Source organism: Hemitrygon akajei, chromosome 32 (genome assembly GCF_048418815.1).
Source record: "Hemitrygon akajei chromosome 32, sHemAka1.3, whole genome shotgun sequence".
Taxonomy (NCBI): domain Eukaryota; kingdom Metazoa; phylum Chordata; class Chondrichthyes; order Myliobatiformes; family Dasyatidae; genus Hemitrygon; species Hemitrygon akajei.
In genome coordinates this window covers 18104453-18127874 of record NC_133155.1, presented here as the reverse complement: position 1 = coordinate 18127874, position 23422 = coordinate 18104453, and the positions used below count along the sequence as shown (strand labels likewise).

Here is a 23422-nt window from a genome sequence, read left to right as displayed (position 1 = left end):
TTTTGGAATAAAATGTATACCAGCATGCTGCTGAGATTGACTAAAGAGAGCAAATGACTGGGAAAAAACCAGCACAGGGAACATGCAGATGACTGGATATTTAAGGCAAAGGTGTGCCTTAAATTCCAAAGACTAGGCATTTATGATCTAATCTCTGATAAATAAAATTAAATGTCTTTTAAAAAATATTTCTGATTATTCTCAAATCTTTAGTTCAAGCAATAGTTATAGAGCTTTATACAAAAGCTACAGAACTAATTTTTTTCATATGTTTCTAAGGTGTTCAAAAAGATATGACCAATAATATCTAAAACTTGACTTAAAATAATACCAATACCAAGATACTTATCCAGGAGAAGAGCACTGAATGCTTTACAGTTGGCTCATTGTGATAGATTGCAGGGAAAATATTATCCTATTGCTGGGGCTAATCTCCTGTACGATAAAAAGTAGAAGCAATGAGAGTTGGTAAAGGCCACATTGTTCCCCAAATCATGTGTCATCATTGAGTGAAATCAGTGGAATCTGGTCTTAACCTTGACTCCACTTTCCCACCTTTTTCCAATAACCCTAAAGTCCACGATGTTCTAAAGAAAGGTACTTACTATATCACAGTACATAGGACAATAATAAACAATTACTGATAATGCAAGTTTAATGAATTTTCAATTAAAGTTTTTTCTGCAGATTCAGAATTTAGGAGGGATTGTCATTTGTTTTAAATTTTTTCAAGGCTACTTTTCTCCTTTGCGCCCTAAGGTTGCACCAACCACAGCACCTGCAGTCCCTAAGGCTGCATTAGCAGCAGTAGACAGCCCTGCTGCTCCTATAAAGGAAAAAAAAACAATTATTAATAAATTGTAAACTATCTGAGATACTCTGAAATTATTAACAATCAACACCTTATTCCGAGCTGCTTAGGTACAATTCATGGAACATGGTAGCGATATCAAAAATAAGGCGTAGGTTTAGGATGAGAGAGTGGAGTTTTTAAAGTGGACTTGCAGGTAAAGTTTGAGAGCGTTTGATATCTGCAACCTACTACTAGAAGGTTCTCCGGGCCTGTGCAAGCGAGCTAGCTGGAGTGTTTGCTGACATCTTCAACTGCTCCCTGCTTCAGTCTAAGATCCCCTCATGTTTTAAGAAGGCAATGATAATCCCAGTGCTGAAGAAAAGCAAGGTGGCAGGCCTGAATGACTATCGACCTGTGGCTCTGACATCAATTGCTATGAAGTGCTTCGAGTGATTGGTTATGGCACACATCAACCATAACCTACTGGCCAACCTCAACGCTTTGCAACAGGTCAATGGCAGATGCCATCTCTCTGGCACTACATTCCTCCTTCAAACACCTGGAGAATAAAGGCACACATGTAAGGCTCCTTTTCGTTGACTACAGCTCTGCCTTTAATACCATCATTCCAAATAAACTGATTCCTAAGCTCTGGAACCTGGGTCTTAGCACTCAGATCTGCAGCTGGATCTTCAACTTCCTCACAGACAGGACCCAGGCTGTAAAAATAGGGGACAAGCTCTCCTCTACAATCACTCTGAGCACCAGTGCCCCACAAGGCTGTGTACTCAGCCCCCTGCTGTACTCACTGTACACCCATGATTGTGTAGCCAAGTTTCCATCAAACTCAATATATAAGTTTACTGATGACACCACAATTGTAGGCCGTATCTTGGGTAATGATGAGTCGGAGTACAGAGAGGAAATTAAGAACCTGGTGGCATGGTGCAAAGACAATAACGTATCCCTCAATGTCAGCAAGACGAAGGAATTGGTTGTTGACTTCAGAAGGAGCAGCAGACCCCACAACCCCATCTACATCGGTGGTGCGCCAGTGGAACAGGTCAAAATCTTTAAGTTCCTTGGGTGAATATCACAAATGACCTGACTTGGTCTAACCAAGCAGAGTCCACTGCCAAGAAGGCCCACCAGCACCTTTACTTCCTGAGACAGCTGAAGAAATGTGGCCTGTCCCCTAAAACCCTCACTAATTTTTATAGGTGCACCGTAGAAAGCATTCTTCTAGTGTGAATCACAACCTGGTATGGAAGTTGTCCTGTCCAAGACCGGAAGAAGCTGCAGAAGATCATGAACATAGCCCAGCACATCACACAAACCAATCTTCCATCCTTGGACTCACTTTATACCGCACACTGTCGGAGCAGTGCTGCCAGGATAATCAAGGACACGACCCACCCAGCCAACGCGCTTTTTGTCCCTCTTCCCTCCGGGAGAAGGTTCAGGAGCTTGAAGATTCGTACGGCCAGATTTGGGAACAGCTTCTTTCCAACTGTGATAAGACTGCTGAACAGATCCTGACCCGGATCTGGGCCGTACCTTCCAAATATCCGGACCTGACTTCCATTACCTTACTTTCCCTTTCCTATTTTCTAATTATGATTTATAATTTATATTTTTATTATATTTACTTCAATTTGTACTTCAGGGAGCACGAAGCGCAGAATCAAATATCACTGCGATGATTGTACGCTCTAGTATCAATTGTTTGGTGACAATAAAGTAAAGAGGTGTTGAAGTCGGAATCATTCACTATATTAATAGATATTCAGATGGACAGGTAAAGAAAATTTCATCCAGATGATAAAAGGTTATGAATTACAACTCAATGAACCAGTGATGGAAAACAAGGATGTAATGGATGTCTCACTGCTCATTTCCCCTCAGGATAATGCTCAATAATGTGGCAAGTGGGATTAGCGGAGATGAAGAACAAACATTCTTCTCCCAATTCAAAATCAAAACCCAACCTTAACCGCTCCCATAGAGACCTTGAGACTTAGAGTTATAGTCATGTTCCTAAAGTGCTCCCCCATTAATGTAACGGGGTTTTTTTTCTTTTTCTTTGTTACTGTGTATGTAATCAAAATGGCGTCTTTGTTTTGTTAAAAGTAGGAATGCTGGCGCCTGTGTTAATAGTAGGAATGCTAGCGTCTTTGTTATGATAAGTGCTGGAAGCTTGTTTGGGACTATAAACTGATTGTTGGTGGGGGTTTTGGGGAGTCGGCGCGATGGAGTGAGAGAGAGAGGACGGGGTGCTGGAAGCTGGGCGACGGTACGGACCCCGAGCGGGGGTCCCCGGCCCAAGGTTTTCGGTGATGAGAGGAGACGGAGACAGAGGAGTGTGGAGCGACTGGTCGACCACCGTGGGGGTCCCAGGAGGCGGGTCGAGAAATTCAGAGCGGATCGAATACCAGAAGACTTCAGTAATTGAGCTCCAACGGTTGTGCACGAAGTGGTTTGGACTTTGATAAGTTTGGCGCCTTTTCTTTTTTTTTCTCTTATTCATATATACTGTATCGTTAGTAATCGCTTAGTTATAGTAATCTTTATAAATTGTACTCATTTAATCGCATAAGGTGTACTGTCTGTTTTTTGAGCGAGGCGGGGACATCACACAGCATCCACACCAGCTGATTACCCAGTTTGGCGGGGCCGAAGGCTGCTCCCCCTAGACTAGAACGAGTTTGAGCGATGCCTGAGGCGACCCAGGGGTTACATTAACATGTCCATCATCTGCCTCGTTTCATTTCCCATGAAAAGGACAAAGACTGATCTGTCTTTAGCAGGACTCTGTACATACACTAAGTGGCCACTTTATTAGATACCTCCTGTACCTAATAAAGTGGCGACAGAGTGTACGTTCACGGTCTTCTGCTGCTGCAGCCCATCTGCACGAAGGTTTGACGTGTTGTGCATTCAGAGATGCTCTCTGCACACCACTGTTATAATGTGTGGTTGTTTGAGTTACTGTCACTTCCTGCCATTCTCCTCTGAATTTTTACACAAATAAGGTGTTTTCACCCACAGAACAGCTGCTTACTGGATCTATTTGTTCTTTCCCGCACCGTTCTATGTAAACACAGCTGCATGAAAATCCCAGGAGATCAGCAGTTTCTGAAATACTCAAACCACCCTGTCTGGCACCAATGATCATTCCACAGTCAAAGTTAATTAGATCACATTTCTTCCCCATTCTGATGTTTGGTCTGAACAGCAACTGATTCTCTTGAACACGTCTACATGCTTCAATGCATTGAATTGCGGCCACAGGATTGGCTGATTACATATTTGCATTTATGAACAGGTGTATGGGTGTACCTAACAAAGTGGTCACAGAGTGTATATCATATGCAAAAGAGAAACATTGTTGATTCTTTAAAAGAAAATGTTTTCATGCAGGCTTCTACCTTCTGGCTGGACTGAGTTGTGTTATTTCTTCCACATGACGTTTTATGCTGACCAGTGTCACTCTCACCAACATATTTCATTATCATTCAAATCCACCCCCTTGTGTTGTCCTAAACCACTCATACTCTGTCCCATCCACAGTCCCAAATTGAGATTAAGCTCTGTTCCTTGCAGGGCTCTCATTTAGCCAGTGGCTCAAATTTCTGGCTTTAACCTGGATCACTGGAAGAACAAGAGGGCGTCTGCCAACATTGCTTGAGGAATTCCAGTTTGTAGCAACCAATGCCATGACCACTGAAGGAGTAGCAGTGGTTCTGTAGTTACAAACGATTCATCCCATCTTCTCAAGCTGCAACCAATAAAAGATCATCTACGTTCAATTATGTCTGTCGCTGTTCTGTATGAGTCACCTGATCCAACCCAATGCAGAGCACAGGAGAGCAAGAGGAGACTTATAGACGGATACAAAATTATGAGGGTATAGATAGAGTGAATGCTTGCATGACTTTTCCCTGCTGGTTCTGTGAGAGTAGAACGAGACATGATAGGGTGAAAGGTGAAATAATTAAAAGGGTAATCTGAGGAGGAACTTCTTCACTCCGAGGATGATGTAAGTGTGGAAAAAGCTGTCAGTAAAGTGGTAGATGCTCGTTCAATTCTAACATTTAACAGAAGTTTGGATAGTTACACAGAGGAGAAGAGTGTTTATGTCTATAGTCTAGGCACAGTTTGATTGGATTAGTAGAAAACCAGTTTAGCATGGACTAGATGGGTTGAAGAGCCTGTTTCTGTGCCTTAGAGGCAAAATGTCAGTATGAAGAATTTAAGTAAGTTTGAGAAGTTCTCACTGGTTTATCAGTCAACATTACCAATGGATTGAAGGACAGCCACGGTGCTTCCAGCTGCAACACCTCCTCCATTAGCCACAGCTGCCGCGCTCATCATTTTTGCTGCAGTAGTACCAGCCACAATTCCAGCACTTGTGAAGCCCATTGCCCCCAGAATCAGAGGGGGGGCAACAACTGCAGCCACTAAAAGAAGAAACAACTCCATTTGAACAGAGTGCATCCAAACAGGAACTTTACACTGAACAGGAACATACAGGCACCTGTACAACATTGTTTCTATGAAAGGTACAGACAGGCAATTTAACACTGGGCCAGACAGCAGTTCATTATGCACCTGGGTGTTAACTGAATGTTGTTAGATCCACAACGTGGTTGGCATAAAGCTGAGGGGCACACTACAAAGTGCATCCAATACCTCAGCTCACTATCTGAAGGACACCCTCCATGGACTGTACTCCCTTCAATCGGGCATAATCAGGTAAGTACTGAGAGACTGTAGTGTGGAGATACTGAGGAGAAATTGACACACTCCCCGAGCAACAGTTGGGGAAACAAAATCAGTGAAACAGAGTCATACACAACCTCTTTGTCCCAATGAGTCCATGTTGACCATCAGGCATCCACTTAACACTAATCCTTTTTTATTTTTGTCACATAACCCTCGGCTCCGCCTGGATTTTACCACTCAGCCACACACTAGGGGCAACTTACAGTGGCCAAAGAATCTACTAACCTTATGGCTTCGGTGATTTTGGAAGCTACAGTAGCATCCAGAGAAAATCCACGCCATCAGAGGGACAACATGCAAACTCCAGGCAGAAGTTCAGGACTTGAGCCTCACATGGCTGCAGCTATGAGGCAGCGTCTCCAGTCGTTGCCACACTATGGTGTCCATGCCTTTAAAACTGCTCTTGCAAACCATTTTGAGGCTGGCATAGCAGTGTAGTGGTTAGCATAACTGCTTTACGTCACCACCTGTAGCGACAGAGAGCTAGAAGTGTATAAGGCAAGCAGGAAGGAGCTCAAGAAAGAAATTAGGAGAGGCAGAAGGGTCCATGAGAAGGTCTTGGTGGACAGGATTAAGGAAAACCTTAAGGCATTCTACAAGTATGTTAAGAGCAAGAGGATAAGACGAGGGAGAATAGGACCAATCAAGTGTGGCAGTGCAAAAGTGTGTATGGAACCAGGGGAGATAGCAGAGGAACTTAATGAGTACTTTGCTTCAGTATTCACTATGGAAAAGGATCTTGGCGATTGTAGGGGTAACTTAGAGTTGACTGAAAAGCTTGAGCATGTAGATATTAAGAAAGATGATGTGCAGGAGCTTTTGGAAAGCATCAAGTTGGTAAGTCAACAGGACTGGGCGAGATGTACCAAAGGCTATTGTGGGAGGCGAGAGAGGAGATTATTGAGCCTCTGGTGATGATTTTTGCATCATCAATGGGGACGAGAGAGATTCCGGAGGATAGGAGGTTTGCGGATATTGTTCCTTTATTCAAGAAAGGGAGTAGTGATAGTCCAGGAAATTATAGACCAGTGAGTCTTACTTCAGTGGTTGTTAAGTTGATGGAGAAGATCCTGAGAAGCAGGATTTATGAACATTTGGAGAGGCATAATATGATTAGGAATAATCAGCATGGCTTTGTGAAAGGCAGGTCATACCTTACGAGTCTGATTGAATTTTTTGAAGATGTGACTAAGCACATTGATGATGGAAGAGCAGTAGATGTAGTGTATATGGATTTCAGCAAGGCATTTGACAAGATATCCCATGCAAGGCTTATTGAGAAAGTAAGGAGGCATGGGTTCCAAGGGGAAATTGCTTTGTGGATCCAGAACTGGCTTGCCCACAGAGGGCAAAGAGTAGTTGTAGATGAGTCATATTCTACATGGAGGTTGGTCAGCAGTGGTGTGCCTCAGGGAACTATACTGGGACCCCTGCTCTTTGTGATTTCTACAAATGACCTGGATGAGGAAGTGGAGGAATGAGTTAGTAAATTTGCTGATGACACAAAGGTTGGAGGTGTTGTGGATAGTGTGGAGGGCAATTTGTCAGGGAAGGACATGTTCGGCACAGCTTTGTGGGCCGAAGGGCCTGTATTGTGCTGTAGGTTTTCTATGTTTCTATGGGGGCTCGATTCCTGCTGCTGCCTGGAAGGCATTTGTACATTCTCCCCACTGGGTTGTGGGCATAGCACCTTGGCGCTGGAAGCATGACAAATCTTGCGGGCTGCCCACACGGTTCTCACTGATTTGATTTGACACAAATGACTAATTTCTCTGTATACTTCAATGTATATGTGACAAATAAAGCTAATCTTTTATCTTGATTATTATGCTGATCCTTAACAGAATTTTTCATGCAGGCTACTAATACTTGGCTGGGTTGAATTGTGTTATTTCTTCCACATACTTTTTTTTTATGGTCAGCAACGTAAAATCCCTCAATTCCCCACCTTTCATTATCACCCAACTCTATCTCCTTGTAGTGTCCTAAACCCTTCATTCTGTTGCAGACACAGTCCCAAACTGAGACTCAGAATCTGTAACTTCCTGGGCTTTCACTCAGCCGTTGGCCTCTTGTCACTCGGAGATCCAGCTACCCCAGAAATTCAGCCTGATCTTGGTTTTGTAATGTTCCCTGAAATATTTAATTTAAGCACATTCCTTTGTTTTTCTATGTCCAATTCATTTGTGTGTCAAATGGTGGTTGTGATGCGTCTAGTGTGGCAGTATAGTGGGTAGTGTTTGTTGCTTCCGCTTTCAGCTTCTAACGCTGGCTAGCGGTCTTGCAAAAAGGTGAGCTGAATGCATAAGTTTATCTCTGCCAGTACATAGACTCTCCAGCAGCAAGCCTCCATATTGGTAACACATAGAGAATGAACTCCTCTCGGAGTCAGGCTGAACTACAGAGGACGGAGAGGAGGTCTGGCCTTGCACATATAGCACACAGGCCCTGGTCCTCGCAAACCAGATCCCCATCTATGGGTAAATAGTCTCACTGCCTTGTGGGCAGCCTTGGGAGAGACAAAGGCCTCGGGAGTAAACCCCAACAGAAAATCTGGAGAGGAGCCCCTAAGGCTGTTGGACGTCACAGAACATCCATTTGGCAGTTCCTGCAGCCGAGCTGGTGCCAAACCTATTGCTTTGCTTTCTTTTGGACTGCACCACTGAGGCCAATTAGGGGATCTTGAAGGTAAGGGGATCCCAGGATCTCCATACCTACTGCCCAGACTTGTGCACCCCATAGTGCACACTCCATTGTCCTTCGTAACAGACGGGTGTCATCACCATCAATTTATTTGTAGATTTAATTCTTACTTTTGTTAAGTTATCCTGTGTTATACATGAGTTCTGTGTACTACTGTGCTTCACACCCTGGTCCAGAGAAATGTCTCCTTTAATGGTATACATGTGTATACTTAAATGACAATAAACTCCACTTGACTGCTGCAAGAAGAGGCATCTGTCAATTTTGGTTGAAGATGAATAAACTCTTCTTGGGCTTCCAACTGGGTACAGGTATCAATTTTAATCAACGTTTCGATGATGAATTCTGCCACCTTCATCAGGGATGATGCCTGGTTATGTCTATTCCAGTGCTATTTATACCCTCATTGTCCGTCCATTCCTCCTGATTGGTTAGTCCTCGGCCAATCAGGTTTTCACTGTCCCACCTTGTTTACGATCAAATTCCAGTTTTACTGGAAGGCAAGACCTTCATTTTTGTTAAAATTCTTTTCTTCCTAGTTTTATTTCAATGGCTTCCTTCACCAGGCGGTCCCACAAGCCATTGGCACGGCACAGTAGTTTTATGCAGTCGAAGGCAATTCATGGCCATTGTGAATGCAATGTTCTGCTACTGCTGATCTCTCTGGGTAACCCAAACGGATACACCTCCTGTGCTCCTTGATGTGTGTTTCTACCGTGCATCCCGTCAGGCTGAAGCACACTGCTCCGCATTTACAAAGAATCCTTTAAACACCAGCCATCCTGAGTATCAGGGTATCTTTGACTCGCACAAGCTGTGATTTGAGCTTCCTTATGGGTTTGTTTATGGTATTTATCTCTTATTCCATGGGATCCTGGCGATCCTTCCAGAAACTGTGGAAATGTAGGGAAGACAGGCGGTAATGATGGGTTCCTCCTTGTTATTAGGTTTCCTGGTTTTTTCTGTCTTCCATTTTAAAGGCCCGATTGATTTCCTTCACCTTGTAGCCATACTGTAGGAACATTGTGTGTAATCGTTTTATTTCCTTGCATGGATTCTCTTGGTCCAAAATAGTTTTGCACGGTTAATCAAAGTAGGAATAAACGTTCTACATTGGGAGGCGTAATGGTGGCTGTTATTGTTGATGTACAAGTCTGTGAGAGTGGGTTTGCGATAGATGCCATATTCGAGGCTTAAATCACAGCTTATGTGGGTCAAAAATGACAGCTGGCATTTACAGGATTCCCTATGAATGCAGAGCAGTGTATATCAGCCAGATTTTGGTTGAATTCAGCCAGTGGAAACCACCTCAAGGAGCACAGGAGGTGTATCCCTTTTGGGTTACCCAGAGAGATCAGCAGTGGCAGAACACTGCATTCATAATGGCCATAGGAATGACATTGACAGCACAAAGCTACTGTGCTGCGCCAACAGCTTTTGGGACCGGCTGGTGAAGGAAGCCATTGAAATAAAACTAGACGAAGAGAATTTTAACCAAGAACAAGGTCTCGCTCTAAGTAAGAACTGGAATCTGATTATAAACAAGATGGGACAGTGGAAATCTGATTGGGTGATGACTAACCGATCAGGAGGGACAGATGATGGAGGTATAAATATCACCAGATGTTGGTTAAAGTCGATACCTGTACCTGGCCGGAAGCCCAAGAGAGTTTATTTGTCGTATACTAGACAAATAAAAGCACTAGATCCTATTTTCATTGGTTGAGGAGTTTCAACTCCTAGCAACCAGTGAAGGAACAGCAGTGATTCAGTAATCATGAAGGATCTGCCCATTTTCTCAAGCTCCAACTAGAAATAGGAGTGTCTCCATGCTGTTATATCTAACTGTTAAAGGCTAACAATGACCTCTCCCACAGTATTTACTCACTGATTCTACTCACCGGCTATAGTCCCTCCCAACAATACTTGTTGAATCTTCATTCTGTAAATAGAAATATAACATGTTTTACAAGTATTCTGTTTTGAAATTGTACTTACATGTAGTTTCTACAGCTAAAAATATACATACACTGAAGTGATGTGGCATCTTCATGTTATGAATCACAATATGCCCCAATGACAAACAGCGATGTGCTCACAAAAATAATTTTTATAACACCATTTTATAAGGAGTATGTAGTTTCATCATGACACCAAAACTCAGGCCCTACAATGACACACATACCACCCAACACTGCATTCTCCACAACTTCCACTACAGGGTCCTACCACCGAACACGTTTTACATTCTCCACCATCCTCTCCGTCATTTCCTTTGTCCATTTGTCCCTCCCCACTAACTCTTTCCTGGCGCTTATCCCTGCAAGCAGAATAAGTATAATCTACCCATACACCTCCGCCCTCACCTCTGCCCCAGGCAGGCCATCTAGGTGAGGCAACTCTTCACCTGTGAATACTCTGGATCACAGGACCTGATTGTCGAGCACCTTTGCTCCATTCACAACAAGCTGCATTTTCCAGTGGCCAACCATTTTAATTCCAATCCCCACTTCCATTCCAAAATGTCACTCCATGGCCTCCTCTACTGCCACAATGAGGCCACCCTCAGGTTGGAGGAGCAACACTTCATATTCCATCTGGATAGCCTCTAACCTGATGGCATGAACATTGAATCTCTAACTTCTTGTAATTTCACCCTCCCCCTTCTTCCATTCCCACTCTTCCTCGGGCACTTTTCCTCACCTGCCTATCATATTCCCACTGGTGCCCTTCCTCCCTCCCTTTCTCCCATGGTTCATTCTCCTCTCCTATCAGATTCCTTCTTTTGAGCCCTTTACCTTTTCCACCTATCACCTCCCAGATTCTCACTTCATAACACTCCTGCCATCCAACTTGTAGTCTTTCCAGTCCCCCCCAGCTTCTTATTCAGGCTTCATCCCCCTTCCTTTCCGGTCCTGATGACATGTCTCGGCCTGAAATGTTGACTATTTATTCCTTTCCATAGATGCTGCTGGCTCTGCTTGGTTCCTCCAGCATTTTATGTTATCCTGTATTGACATTCTCTTTGAGAGAAAGCAATGAGATAATTCAAAGTTGAGAGAACTCACGTTCAGTTTCAAATTTGAAAGGCGACGTGTCCAGCAGTGGATCAGTAGTGAATCTCTAATACTGCACCGGGTTCTCGGACAGGAGCTGGAGTGGGTTATAAATCTGTAACTCACTGTCTCGGCCTTGACCAACACCTCCCAGTCATAACCTCAGAACCCCAAAACTCTCCCTCATTGGGTACGTATGAAAATTACACTTTGCAACATGCATTTACACTTTAACTGTTGCATGTTCATTGTAACATAGTACAGTAATAGCTGACCTGCTGAGTTCCTCCTGGCCATGCTCTTTTCTCGCTGCTGCCATCAGGTAGAAGGTACAAAAGCCTCAGGACTTGTGCCAGCAGATTCAAGAATAGTTACTACTGCTCAGCCATCAGGCTCTTTAATAGAAGGGGATAACTACACTACCTTGTTCCATCATTGAAATGTTCCCACAACCAATGATCTCACTTTCAAAGACTCTTTATCTCATGTTCTTGTTATATATTGCAATTTTTTTATATTTGCATTTGTGCAATTTGTTGTCTTCTGCACTCTGCTTAATCATTCATTGATCCTGTTATAGTTTTGCTGAGTTCTGCACACAGGAAAATTAATCTCAGGGTTGTAGATGACGACATGTATGTACTTGGAACTTTAAAGTGATCCTACCAATAAACATATCTTTACCTGCCCTCCCCACCACTCTCTTCTCTTTTCAAATCTTTTTATTATTATTATTATTCAAAATTAACACAGGTACATCGAAGTAACAACACTTACAATGCCTCAAAAAAATTATCTTAAAGACTGAAAATTTTTGTGGATAAAAAAAAAAACCCTACTAAGCAAGAAAACTGAGAATAATAAAGAACCCATTGGGGGTACAACCCCGGAGCCATGCGTCATACAGAAAGTTTCTGAAAATAAACAACACACCACCAACAAGAAAGAAAGATATATCAAGAAAAACATTTAACCTTAGATCGTGGAGGAAATCTATCAGTTCACTGAAATGATAATAACAAGCAAATGAGCCCCATCTCTTCTCAAAAATCAAATAAAGGTTCAAAGGTTCAACTTCTAATTTTCTCCAAGCTAAGACTCAGCATCACTTGAGAGAACCATTGTGACAAAGTAGGAGCTGATATATCCTTCCATTTCAACAAGATGGCCCTCCCAGCTATCAATGTAACAAACACAATAACATGTTGGTCAGACACAGAAATACCATGAATATTTTGAGGAATTATTCCAAAAAGCACAGTCAATTTATTAGGTTGTACGTTGATTCTGGGTGCTTCAGAAATTGTCGAAAAGATTGACTTCCAAAACTGTTTTAATATAGAACACGACCAGAACATATGTGTCAGTGTAGCTATCTCATTTTTACATCTATCACAATACTTGTAAACATTGGGAAATAGTTTAGAAAGTCTCTCCTTCGTCAAATGGTAATGATGTACAATTTTAAATTGAATCAATGAATGACTAGCACAGATCAAAGAAGAGTTAACCAGCTTTGGAATCCGTGTCCAATCCTCCCATATAAAAGTCAAATTGAGTTCCTTCTCCCAATCCTGTTTAATCTTAAGTAAAGGACGCTTATCCCATTGTAATAATAAATTATAAATTTTTCCAATAGAACCTTTTATCAAAGGGTTCATATTCATAATAGTATCGAACAAGTCAGCCTCCAATATGTAAGGAAATTTACTTAAATATTTTTGTAAAAAATGTCCGATTTGAAGATATTGTAAAAAGCGTGAATATGAGAGAGAATAATTATCGACTAATTGTTCAAAAGACATCAATCTGCCTTCTTTAAATAAATCCAAAAAAAGAATTACTACCTTTATTTTTTCAAAGTAAAAAAATTGGATTACTCCGGGAAGGTTTAGAAAAGTAATTACAATAAATTATACTCCAAAGCTTAAATTTTTTAAGATTAAAACAAATTGCAGAACTGGAGCCAAATTTGAAAAGAGTGCTTAATACAGGATATAGGGTTAAATTAACAACTTTAACTAATTGTATAGGTAGAGCAACTCCTAATAACGAAGTTAAATAAAACTGTTTCACAGCTGTCAGTTCCAGGTCTACCCAAATTGGCCAATCATTCTTATTACCCCAATATAACCAAAAGGACATACATCGCAGATTAACAGCCTAATAATACATTCTTAGATTAGGCAAAGCGAGACCTCCATCCTTTTTCAACTTTTGCAAATGACATTTACCAATTCTTGGTCTTTTATTATCCCAAATAAAAGATAGAATAGTAGAAGCAATCCGATCAAAAAACTTCTTAGTCAAAAAAACAGGAATATTCTGAAATAAATATAAAAATGTTGGTAAAATCATCATTTTAACTACATGAATATGACCAACAAGTGAAAATGTAAGTGGACTCCATCTACTAAATGAGTACTTCATAGAGTCCACTAAAGGAGGAAAATTGACATTATAAAGATCCTTATATTTTTTAGTAATTTTGACACCTAAATTCTAAAAGAATCTGTAACTTTAAAAGTAATATTATCATATATAGAGATAGATTCATTTAAAGGAAGTAATTCACTTTTACGAAAATTTATTTTACATCCTGAAAACTCTCCAAATTTGTCAAATAATTTTAGCAAAGCAGGAATAGATTCTTCAGGCTTAGATATATATATCAATAAATCATCAGCTTAAAGAGAGATCTTGTGCATGGTCTCATTCACAAAAGTCCCATGAATATTTTTGGCTTCATGAAGAGCAATAGCCAGGGGTTCTAAAATTAAGTAAAATAACAAAGGACAATGGACAACCTTGTTTTGTCCCGTGATAGCTGAAAAAAGACCTACAGTTATTAGTGACAACAGTAGCAATAAGGGCCTTATATATCATTTTAATCCAATTATAAAAATTAATACCAAAACCAAATTTTTCTAAAACATTAAATAAATATTTCCATTCGACTCGATCAAATGCTTTTTCAGCATCCAAAGATACAATGCATTGTGGAGTTTTAGAAGAGGGCGAATACATAATGTAAAATAGTTTCCGAACATTTGAAAAACAGTAACGACCCTTTATAAAGCCTGTTTGATCTTTAAAAATGATTTTACACAAAACACTCTCCAAATGATTGGCCGTTATTTTTGAGAGAATCTTAGCATCAACATTCAATAATGAAATAGGTCTGTATGAGGCACAATCAGTAGGATCTTTATCCTTTTTGAGAATGAAAGAAATAAAATCCTTATAAAAAGCAGAGGCTAAATCACTTTTTACAAAAGAATCTTTAAACATCTCCAACATATATGGAGAACGCAATTTTCCAAATTTTTTATAAAATTCTACAGGATAACCATCAAGTCCTGGGGCCTTACCAGATTGCATTGAAAAAATAGCTTTATGAATTTCGGATTCAGTAATTTGGGCATCAAGAGTTTTTTGATCCCCAGTAGAAATTTTAGGAAAAGCAATCTTTCGTAAAAAAAAGCATTCATTTCAGAAGAATCTACTGGACATTGAGATTTATAAAGTTCAGTATAAAAATCTTGAAAAATCTTATTAATTTCTTCATATTCCTGAGCCAGGATACCATCCTTTCTACGAATTTTCAAACTTTGCCTTTTGGCTCCAGCCGATTTTAATTGAGATGCAAGTAGTTCATTATTTTTATCTCCAAACATATAAAATTTGCTCTTTAACGTAAGTAGATAACCTTCAATTGGATGAGTTAATAATAGGGTATATTGTGATTGAAGTTCCACCCTTTTTTAAAATAAGTCAATATTAGGGGAAGTCGCATAGATATTATCTAAATCTTTAATTTGTTTTGAAATTTTACCTAATTCTGCTTTAGTCTGTATTTTAAGTTTAGCTGAATAAGAAATAATCTGACCACATAAAAATGCTTTGAATGTATCCCATATAATTAATTTGGACATACCTCCTATATCATTAAAAATAAAAAATTCTTTTATCTGGCTTTCAATAAAACTGATAAAATCAGAGTTTTGCAATAAAGTCTGAGACATGTGCCATGGTGGACGGGCAAAAATGATATCATCAAATTCAAAGGACGAACTCAAAGGCGCATGATCAGATATAGCAATAGCGTCATATTCACAGTTTTTAACATTAGGCAAAAGGCGGGGATCAATTATAATATAATCAATCCTCGAATATTTTTATAGACATGCGAAAACAAAAGATATTCTCTGATATAAGGGTGCAAATGCCTCCATAATTCAATCAACCCAAAATCGGTCAAAAAGGAGTTAATAACTGACACAGAGCAATTTGGAAGTCACTGATTAGTTGAGCTCTTATCAATCATAGGATTTAAACAACAGTTCAAATCCCCACCCATTATCAACGTATGTTCATTTAAATCCGGCAATAAATCACATACTTTTTTTTTAAAAAATGATCATCTAAATTAGGACCATACAAATTGACCAAAACAACCTTTCTATTACAAATCACTCCTTTAACAATTAAAAATCTACCATTAGAATCTGATTCAATATCCTCAAGTAAATATATTAGATTTAATAAAGATAGATACGCATTTAGTTTTACTCTTAGAACTAGCATGGAGCTGGAAGTCATTCCACCATCCAAAAAACCTATTTTGATCTCCCGCCCTGATATGTGTCTCCTGAGCAAAAATTATATCAGGTTGGAATAGATTAATAATTTTAAAAGTCTTTTTTCATTTAATAGGTTGATTCCAACCACGTACATTCCAACTTATTACATTAATCTGTTTAACTGCCGTACTATAATTTTATTCTAATTTTCTTTATATATGCACTGAACACATACCAATACGGGATTATCAAAGATGGCGGTGATGAAGAATACAACCATATAGAAAACACGCATGCTCCGGAACCATCCCACGGGAAAAAACTCCTAACTGTAAACCCACCCACCCTTACAAAAGCCTGAAAAAAAGGCAAGCAAACTAAGATAGAATACAGAGCCATGGACCGCTCTGTCGGTCTCGTCTCTCCCTCCCCCCAGCCAGTACACTAAAAAATAAAATGACCTTACAAGAAAGACAGTAACATCCCAACAAAGGAGAGTGTTTACACTCCATCATATATTAAACAAAAAGAGAACCAAAATAACATAATCTCTTAGAGAGAAAAACCAGCACCATTTTAAGTTTAGCTTTAAATCTCTAAGAAAACTTTAAATTTGGTTATAGGACGCTATAATAAAACAGATTAAAATAGGTTAGTAGTATATTTAACCGAACAAGGAAATTATGGCTGTGACGGCCAAACTGTTGGGTGTATTTGAAAATGATATTGATAGGTTCTTGATTAGTCAGGGTGTCAAAAGTTACAGGGAGCAGGCAGAGAGAAGAATGGAGCTGAGAGGGATAATAATTAGCCATGACACAACAGAGGAGAAGACTCGATGGGCCGAATGGCTGAATTCTGCACTACCAGTATGTCTTATGGATTTTACCTTCTTACTCCTGGAGAATTTCTGTATCCATGGTGATTAATTTATGACATACCCTTTACTTCACATTTTCCCCAAGTAAACTTTGCAGCAGAGAATCCTACCAGCTGTCAGTTTTAGCCCAAGACCAATGACAAAGCGTGGCAGTAAAACTGCATTTTATGAATAAAACGCTGCTTCCGCTCTCAATTTGAAATAAAACTATAACCGAAACCCATTCGCAATTTCCCAATGATAGCTGCTGAACGAGTATTCTGCATTGAATAACTACAACACTTTCTTCAATAAATGTTTCCTTCTGGAATGAACCCAGTGCAAAATCGGACTCCGGCACAAAATAGCGTAACACTCACCCGTCGTCTACTGTGGACCGCAATGTTCTGTTAAAGAACGCTCTGGGGTCGGAGGCTTTTAATTGCTGACTTATCCCTTGAAGCAGCACTTGAAGGACGTCATTGATTTAAGTTTCGTTTTACAACGAAATGGTTGGGAAAGTAGACTGGCTAACTGCCCATTCCCGTTATCTCCAAAAGTGGGTGTGTTTGCTTCTGTTTGTTGACTCTTTCATCTTAAACACACATGCTTTTAGGACTTAAGACGTGGTCCAATGCTTTTTATATAAACTTCAGTGACATTTAAATATCTTCCCTCTGAGCCTGTGCGTTGATTTCTCTCTTTGCTCCGGCTAATGGCGGTACTCGGGATGAACTGCTGAGTCAAACGTTGGGGAAGACGGGGTGGCTGATTGTTTTGATGGTATTGAGAAATATACCTGACATAATCATTATAAATACCTGAAATATAATCACTATGTACTAGCTATTTACTATACTATATAATCACTATGTAATCACTTCTAGGTACTGAATATTACTATGTATTATTTTACTAGACACATTTTGCTATGCATTGTTTTAACTAGGTACTGTGTACTCTCTTAGCTGCATACTGTGGCAATTACAGAACACCTGTTTAGCTAGCAGCACTATTAGCTGAAATGTACCCCATGTATTACACTCAGTCTTTGTTTAGTAAGAGATAACGGTGGTGGACAGGATGGTGCGAGCAGGAATGTAATGTGAGGGAGGTTGTCTGGAAAAATAACATTGGCCAGGAATGGGGCCCCAATGCGACTGGAGAGAAATAATGGTGGCGCACCGAGAGCTAGGCAAGAGCAATTGATTACTTAATGAATAGATGATATGCAATTAAAAATTGATTGGGTATGCTGATAAAACCGAAAATGTAACTGAGATAAGAAATTACTATAAAGAATGCTGTACACCGGAGCTCGGTGGGCTTTCGGTGACAAGTTCATTGATTGCCTCAGCCTTTGTTTGCAAATAAAGGTTTAAATTTCTCGAAGAATTGTCTGCGTCTCCTGGTCATTTCAAGTAACCACGACAATGTTCGATCAGTGGTGGTTCCCCTTATCTTTTGGTTGGCCAGTTTGTTTAATTTTACGCATTTTATTAATTTATATTCTTCCCCTTTATTCAGCCTAGTAGTTTGAAAGGGTAAGTTTGTAGCCTATGGCTGCAATGGGGGGAAGAGAGGGGGTTGAGATTGAAGGAGGAGGGGGGGAGACTGTGGAATACTCCAGAAGTAAGGGTAGCCAAAACAGAGATGCATCAACCCGATGTAATAGTGGACAACAAATTGAGGAAAATGGGTGACTTGGAGGAATTTGTAGTTTGTATAAAATTAGAGATCAGAAGTTAGGGGAAGGAGGTTTCAGAGCCCTTAATCCTTTGAAAGTGGCAGCAGCATTAGAGAACCAAATAGGTAAAGGATTCCAGGCCAAAACGTTGTATAATGGATTGCTGAAAATTAGTTGCAAAGATGTTGACCAATATAGCAGTGCCAAAACGGTGGGAAAATTGGTTGTGAAAGTGGAGTGTATTACTCTGAAAGAAAGGAATGGAGTTGAGGGGGGTAGCGTATGGTATTTGGTCTGGCATGACTGAAAAGGAAATTTTGGACAATATTAAAGGTGGTCAAGTGATGGAAGCCAATCGAGAGAAGGAGGTGATTGGGATTCTCCTGTCCTATTGGTTTTTTGCAGATGATGTTCTTCCAACTAGAGTCTATCTTGGGAGCATGTCTTATCAAGTTAGAGAATATATTAGACTCTCCCTTGCGCTGTTATAATTGGCAGAGATTTGGACACGTTGCTGGTTCATGTCGAGGTAAAGGAAGATGTGTGAAATGTGGAGAGGATCACGATATTAAAGCGTGTAAGGCAGCGGCAACGAAATGCAGTAACTGAGGAGGGGAACCATGTAGCGGCGTTCTGAGAATTGTGAGTTTTTTGTCAAGCGAAGCAGATTCAGGTTTTTAGTAACCAACAAAATGTATCATATGCTGAGGCAGTAAAGAAAGTTGATAGAGAGCAAAGGATAAGTAAAGAAAAGATTGGAACGATGGGAGGTCAGCACATTCCGTGTTCTCCAACTGTGGTTCCTTTAGACATTTTATTGAAGAGTAAAGAGTTTTTTGGCATTTGTTGTTGATGTACTGGTCGGGGCTAAAACTACAACCAAGAGGTTGGGTATGGTAAAAGTAGTCGTTGGAGGTGCAGAGAGATTCCTTGATATCAAACAGGTTTTACCGGAAAAAATACATGAGTACATGACAGACAAATAATCACCGAATATTTCTCAGTTGTCGGGGTCAGAGAGTATGGAGGAGCTTTATGTGAATGAAGAGGCCGATAATTAGTATTTGGATGTTTTTAATATTACAATAGAATTCAAGATGTTTAATTGCAAATGGTCAAGAATTTAAAAGGTTTATTGGAACTTTTAAAGAAAGGCCTGATTTGATCTGTATACAGGAGACATGGTTAAAGCCTCATTTCGATTTTTTGATCCCTGGGTATGATAGTTTGAGAGCTGACAGAACGGGTAAATCTGATGGAGGGTGTGCAACTTTCACAGAAACAGGACTTCAGTTTAGAAGACTTGATTTTAAATCTAACCTTGAAATTGTGGCTGTGGAGGTTTGGAGCTCTTGTGGTCAAACAACTTTGATTAACTTTTATAATCCAGGTAATATGATGATGTTATCAGATTTTGATGAAATCATGAATAATGTAAGATCCCCAGTAATCTGGGTTGGAGATTTCAATGCCCATAATCCTATACGGGGTAGTGAAAGTAAAGATAGTAATGGAGTGGTAGTAGGGGAGTTTCTAGATAAATACAACACGGTACTTCTAAACGATGGAAGGCCTACAAGATTTAATATTGTAAAGAATACTTGTAGTCACTTAGACAACATCTGTTTCCAGTGCACATGTACAACAAGCTGAAGGAACTCTGCAGGTCAGGCAGCATCCGTGGAAACGAGCAGTCAACGTTTTGGGCCGAGACCCTTCGTCAGGACTGAAGATGGAGGGGGCAGGGGCCCTATAAAGAAGGTGGTGGGAGGGCGGGAATTAGAAGGCTGGTAGTTGCCAGGTGAAAATCTGTTTCCAATGTATGCTTCCAAGTTCCTGCCTGATAGCCTTATATTTCCTCTAACTCCAATTAAATGATTCCCTAACTTGTCTGTTCCCATCCCTCTCCAATGGTATGGTAAAGGAGAGAGAAAAGTGATCACTATCTCCAAAATGCTCTCCCACTGAGAGACCTGACATCTGACCAGGTTCACTTCCCAATAGCAGATCAAGTACAGCCTCTCCTCTTGTAGGTTCATCTACACTCGTATTGTGTCAAGAAATCTTCCTGAACACACCTAACAAACTCCACCCCATCTAAACCCCTCACTCTAGGGAGATGCCAATCAGTATTTGGGAAATTAAAATTTCCCACCACGACAACCCTGTTATTAGTACCCCTTCCCAGAATCTGTCTCCCTATCTTGCTCCTTGAAGCACCTGTTACCATTGGATGGTCTATAAAACACACCCAGTAGAGTTATTGACCTCTTCCTATTCCTAACTTCCACCCACAGAGACTCTGTAGACAACACCTCCGTGACTTCCTCCTTTTCTGCAGCCGTGACACTATCTCTGATCAACAGTGCCATGCTCCCACCTCTTTTGCCTTCCTCCCTGTCCTTTCTGAAACATCTAAAGCCTGGCACTTGAAGTAGCCATTCCTACCTCTGCACCATCCAAATCTCTGTAATGGCCACAACATCATAGCAACAAGCGCTGATCCACGCTCTAAGCTCATCCACTTCATTGGTAATAGTCCTTGCATTAAAATAAACACATCTCAAACCATCGGTCTGAGTGTGCCCCTTCTCTATCACCTGCCTATCCTCCCTTTCGCACAATTCAGTCTGGTGATTTTATGTATTTATATGAAGAAAAAGATTGGAAGTCAATGAACTAGCTTTTCAATTGAAGCAAGAGGCTGAGAGTGGAAGACTGAAGGCATCGTGGAGAGAAGATCGTTTTTCTTTTCTTTAAGCGCTTGGGGTAAAGAGGCTAGACTACGCAGACGCATGGCGTCACGCGCCAAGGTTTAAAAGAAAGACCGCCATATACAGCGGCCATTGTTGGAGTGGACTGAGTCGGAGTGGGACGGCCTTGGCTCAATCAGGATTCGGCGAGGAACAGGCAGAGGCGGGGGTAGGTTCTGTTTTCTTCTTAATTTTTGTTCAGACTAGAGAATATGCCAGGCAGGATGTTGGAATGCTCCTCTTGCAGGATGTGGAGGGTCAGGGAGACCTCCAGTGTCCCTGACAACGACACCTGCAAGGTGCATCCAGGGGCAGCTCCTAATTACCACGTTAGGGAACTGGAGCTGGAGCTGGATGACCTCCGGATCATTCGGGAGAATGAGCAGTTTATAGATAGTAGCTTCCGAGAGGTAGTTACTATTGGAGAATATGAATATTATGGAGTATAAAACTTAATGCTAAAAACTATGGTGTGTTGGTATATGCTAGGGAGAGGTGGCTGAAAGCGGTCGCCAGCTGTGAAGTTGCTGTGTAACCAAAACTGTGTGAAATGCTAAAGGACAATGATGTGTCAATATATGCTAATCAGGTATCCAATTGAATGTAGAGACAATATGTGTTAATGAAAAGTAACTCAGGGATATTTTGCTTTGAACTTGTCGACTGCGTAATAAAGCAATGTAGAGACAATATGTAGGGATATTTTGCTTTGAACAGGTCTGCTGTGTAATTAAAACTATATAGTCGACTAGAACAAATAAGTCAATAGGTAAAAACAATAGTAACTGTGATATGCACCGCTTGGATATGTTAATGCAGCTAAACCAGGTTTGCTTTAAAAAGCGGCTGTATCCGAGAATCAGGAGGCAGTCAGCGACCAGCTCAATGACTGTCTCAGCTTTGATTTGCAAATTAAAGTTTAACCCTTCTTGAAGAATCTTCTGCGTCTCCTGGTCATTTGAAAAGCACGAAAAACCACGACATAATTGGCGTCACGAACAGGATCGGGCAGAGACCCGCGGAAGGGAAACGGCAGATTGGGAACGCTTCCCGGTCCTCTAGGGACCCCCACAAGGCTAACAGAATTATGGGTGCACCCAAAACAAAAGGAAAGCGCTTTTTTGCGACAATTTGGACTAAGAATTCTGTTGGCTTTGAGGAGGTCTTGGAGTCTCGGAAGTGTGGAACCGCTGCAAAAGGGTCTCTCCGGTCCAAAGAATCTGGCAGAATTGGGGGTTAACGGGGGAGGCTCAGAGGATTGCTCAAGAACACTGCAGTGAGGGTAAGTACAAATAAGTTAATACGTTAAGAAAAAGTCCTCGCGGTTACCGCCTTAAGACAGAAGGGTCTGCTCGGGCGAGGTGTTAGAATAGAGTTAGGGAAAAAAGTCCTCGCGGTTACCGCCTTGAGAGAAGGGTCTGCTCGGGCGAGGTGTTAGAATAGATTTAGGGAAAAAAGTCCTCGCGGTTACCGCCTTGAGAGAAGGGTCTGCTCGGGCGAGGTGTTAGAATAGAGTTAGGGAAAAAAGTCCTCGCGGTTACCGCCTTGAGAGAAGGGTCTGCTCGGGCGAGGTGTTAGAATAGAGTTAGGGAAAAAAGTCCTCGCGGTTACCGCCTTGAGAGAAGGGTCTGCTCGGGCGAGGTGTTAGAATAGAATTAGGGAAAAAAGTCCTCGCGGTTACCGCCTTGAGAGAAGGGTCTGCTCGGGCGAGGTGTTAGAATAGAGTTAGGGAAAAAAGTCCTCGCGGTTACCGCCTTGAGAGAAGGGTCTGCTCGGGCGAGGTGTTAGAATAGAGTTAGGGAAAAAAGTTCTCGCGGTTACCGCCTTGAGAGAAGGGTCTGCTCGGGCGAGGTGTTAGAATAGAATTAGGGGAAAAAAGTACATTAACAAGAGAGAATAACATGACAGGTAAAGGAACAGCAGTAGAGATTCTGAGCAAAAAATTCCCATTTTTTCAAAATGAGATCACAAAAACTTCAGAAAAATGGGAAAAAAGAACCAAAAACCTGGTCACAAAGTGGCCAAAAGAAGGAACATTTGATGTAAGTTTGTGCGAAGAAATGGAGGAACTAACTAAAAAGTACAAATCAAAAGATAAATCTAAGAAAAGGGAGCAAAAAAGAGAACAAGAAATGGAAGTGCTAAAACTCTTTAGAACGGAGGGAGAAAGGCTGAGGAGGACAGGTAGAATATTGATTGCAAG

General features: G+C 40.9%; 1 protein-coding gene across 1 annotated transcript; it reads right to left on the bottom strand.

Moving 5' to 3' along the window:
- Window positions 1–637: 637 nt before the first annotated feature.
- Window positions 638–17258, bottom strand: LOC140719552 (interferon alpha-inducible protein 27-like protein 2A). Its single transcript, XM_073034248.1, has 4 exons — window positions 17160–17258; window positions 10183–10223; window positions 5092–5253; window positions 638–826 (listed from the first exon to the last, which is right to left on the bottom strand). Exons 2-4 carry the CDS (start codon window positions 10220–10222, stop codon window positions 735–737), a joined length of 294 nt encoding a protein of 97 aa, XP_072890349.1. The 5' UTR covers window position 10223; window positions 17160–17258; the 3' UTR covers window positions 638–734.
- Window positions 17259–23422: the final 6164 nt, after the last annotated feature.

Coding starts and splice junctions, on each gene's coding strand:
- LOC140719552 (XM_073034248.1), bottom strand. CDS start 10,222: ATGAAGATTCAACAAGTATTGTTGGGAGGGACTATAGCCG. Junction 5,254..10,182: donor GTTGGGAGGGACTATAGCCG/GTGAGTAGAATC, acceptor TTCTTCTTTTAG/TGGCTGCAGTTGTTGCCCCC. Junction 827..5,091: donor GGCTGTCCTTCAATCCATTG/GTAATGTTGACT, acceptor TTTCCTTTATAG/GAGCAGCAGGGCTGTCTACT.